Genomic DNA, 1,974 nt, shown 5'->3' on the forward strand with positions numbered 1-1,974 from the left:
TGTTAAAAAGCAGAATTGCGAAGCCTCTTTCCAAAAGCTCTGTAAGGTCAGGTAAACATAGCATAGTTTGATATCGAATTCCTCCGCGGTCCGGAACGAGCCCGCGACAAATCGCTCTGCAATAAAGCGTAAACGGTTCGGCGCGCGTCATTTCGTTCGGCTATCGATCCTTCCAGTGTCGTAAGGGGTGGCTCGACCCTCGACCTCCGCGAGGCTTGCCAAATTAAGTGGCAACTAGTTATAAGCCGCCCCAGTGTATCGGGGAACCATCCCTAAACGTGGTGTATCCGGTTACAATGGTTCGTGTCGGTGACGCGGAACCCCGCCACGAGGAGGAGAGAAAAAAAAGAAGGGATGAAGCGACCCCCGACGCGACCCCGAAAGCCGGAGTCGAAGCATTGTCCCCGAATTGACTGTTAGATACACATTCTCTTCGCGCTTCTTCGCGAGAGAAGGGTTGAAAGGGCTCCCATTTTCGAACTATCAACGCGTGAAATCGGCATTGTGGCGGCCCGAAGGGGGTGGGAAAAGCGGAACGGAGGGCACGGATGTTTGGCTAACATCGGATCCGACGTGGTTTTGACAAGACCCCGGATTAGGCTTCGTGCGGGGATGATGCGACGGATCGTTTCGCGATGGGGTTGGACGCTGTTTATAAGAGAGACTCCGAGACCGATTCGCTGGGTAATGGAACGAACACGGGGGGACGATTAGGTTTACCTACACCGATGGACTGATACCCTTAGCCTGGGTTAAAATCAATTTCGACTATATTTTGTTTGAAGTGGTTTGGTCAAAAATGACGAGAGATCAGATCTTCTCGTAATTATGAAAACTCAACATTTACATCTTGGTACACATCTGTCTGAAATATGGGTTCAATTTACCGTTTAGTTTGTTAGATATTAACCAGGATGGAATTGTTTTCTGTTGCAGGTGAAGGTCTGGTTCCAAAATCGTCGAACGAAGCACAAACGGATGCAGCAGGAGGAGGAGGCGAAGGCGCAGCAGCAATCGGGCGGCGGGGGCGGCGGGGGCGGCGGGGGGAACGGGAACAACAACGCGAACAACAAAAACACCCATCACGTGAGCAAGTGGCAGCAGGAGACCGGTGACTATCACCACGAGGAGGAGGAGGAGGAAGAGCACATCGATCCCGAGGCCGAAGAGTGTTCGAGCGGGTCCGAGGCGTAGCTAGACGTCCTCTGCCTGGACTAAGGCGTCAGGAGTTCCGTCTGACCGACGAGGAACGTCCTCGAGAACGTCTCACCAGCTCCTCCAGTCGAATCCTGAAGGACTCTGGAGTCCAAGTGGAATCACAACGAAATTCGAGGAATTTCCAGGTCGAACCCATGAGCAAAGACCTGGAATCGTCGATCGTTCCAAACGTGGACCTGAAATTGAATCACACGGGGAAATGGGGCTGACACCCACGGGAGGACCGTTCGGGGAAGGTCGAGGAACCGAGTCGCATCGGTGAGGCAATTCCAGACTGGAATTGCGAAGCAATATCGAGATGGATTTGTCGAGCAATTTCAGGATGGACTTGTCGAGCAACAACTCCGAGATGGAACGCTTCTAAATGGAGTTTGCGAATCAGGAATTGTCTCGACTGGTCTCCCAAGGAGGAATTGCCGGGTCGGAGATTAGTTTACTACAGTTTTCCAAAGATCGCGCGGACGGCGAGACCCGGGATTCCCTGGAGGGTAGTTCCGAGAAAGGAACGTACTTCGAGCGGAATCGCTGGGTATTGAATCGCGAATTTCAAAGACTGTGCTCAGTGCGAATTACGGAGTCGAGGAGCATCGAGTGGGAGGGACGGACTTCTCCTCGAGATAACATGAATTTTTCTGTAAAAATCGTGCGAGTTCGCGAAAGTGCAAGCTCCCTAATGGCGGAAATATCGATGGGAGAATCGTTGGAGTTGCGGGAAATTCCGAGGATCTTAAGCCTCTATTGCATAACTCGTAGAGA

General features: G+C 52.0%; 1 protein-coding gene across 1 annotated transcript; it reads left to right on the forward strand.

Annotated features, from left to right (window-relative positions):
• Positions 1 to 936: 936 nt before the first annotated feature.
• Positions 937 to 1,539, forward strand: LOC128893396 (homeotic protein empty spiracles-like; the record flags this gene model as incomplete). The annotated part of the gene is made up of 1 exon (XM_054154310.1): positions 937 to 1,539. A coding segment is annotated over one exon (258 nt), but the record flags the coding sequence as incomplete, so codon positions are not given.
• Between the last annotated feature and the right edge of the window lie 435 nt (positions 1,540 to 1,974).

The sequence above is a fragment of the Hylaeus anthracinus genome, unplaced genomic scaffold (assembly GCF_026225885.1).
Source record: "Hylaeus anthracinus isolate JK02 unplaced genomic scaffold, UHH_iyHylAnth1.0_haploid 27428, whole genome shotgun sequence".
Taxonomy (NCBI): Eukaryota; Metazoa; Arthropoda; class Insecta; order Hymenoptera; family Colletidae; genus Hylaeus; species Hylaeus anthracinus.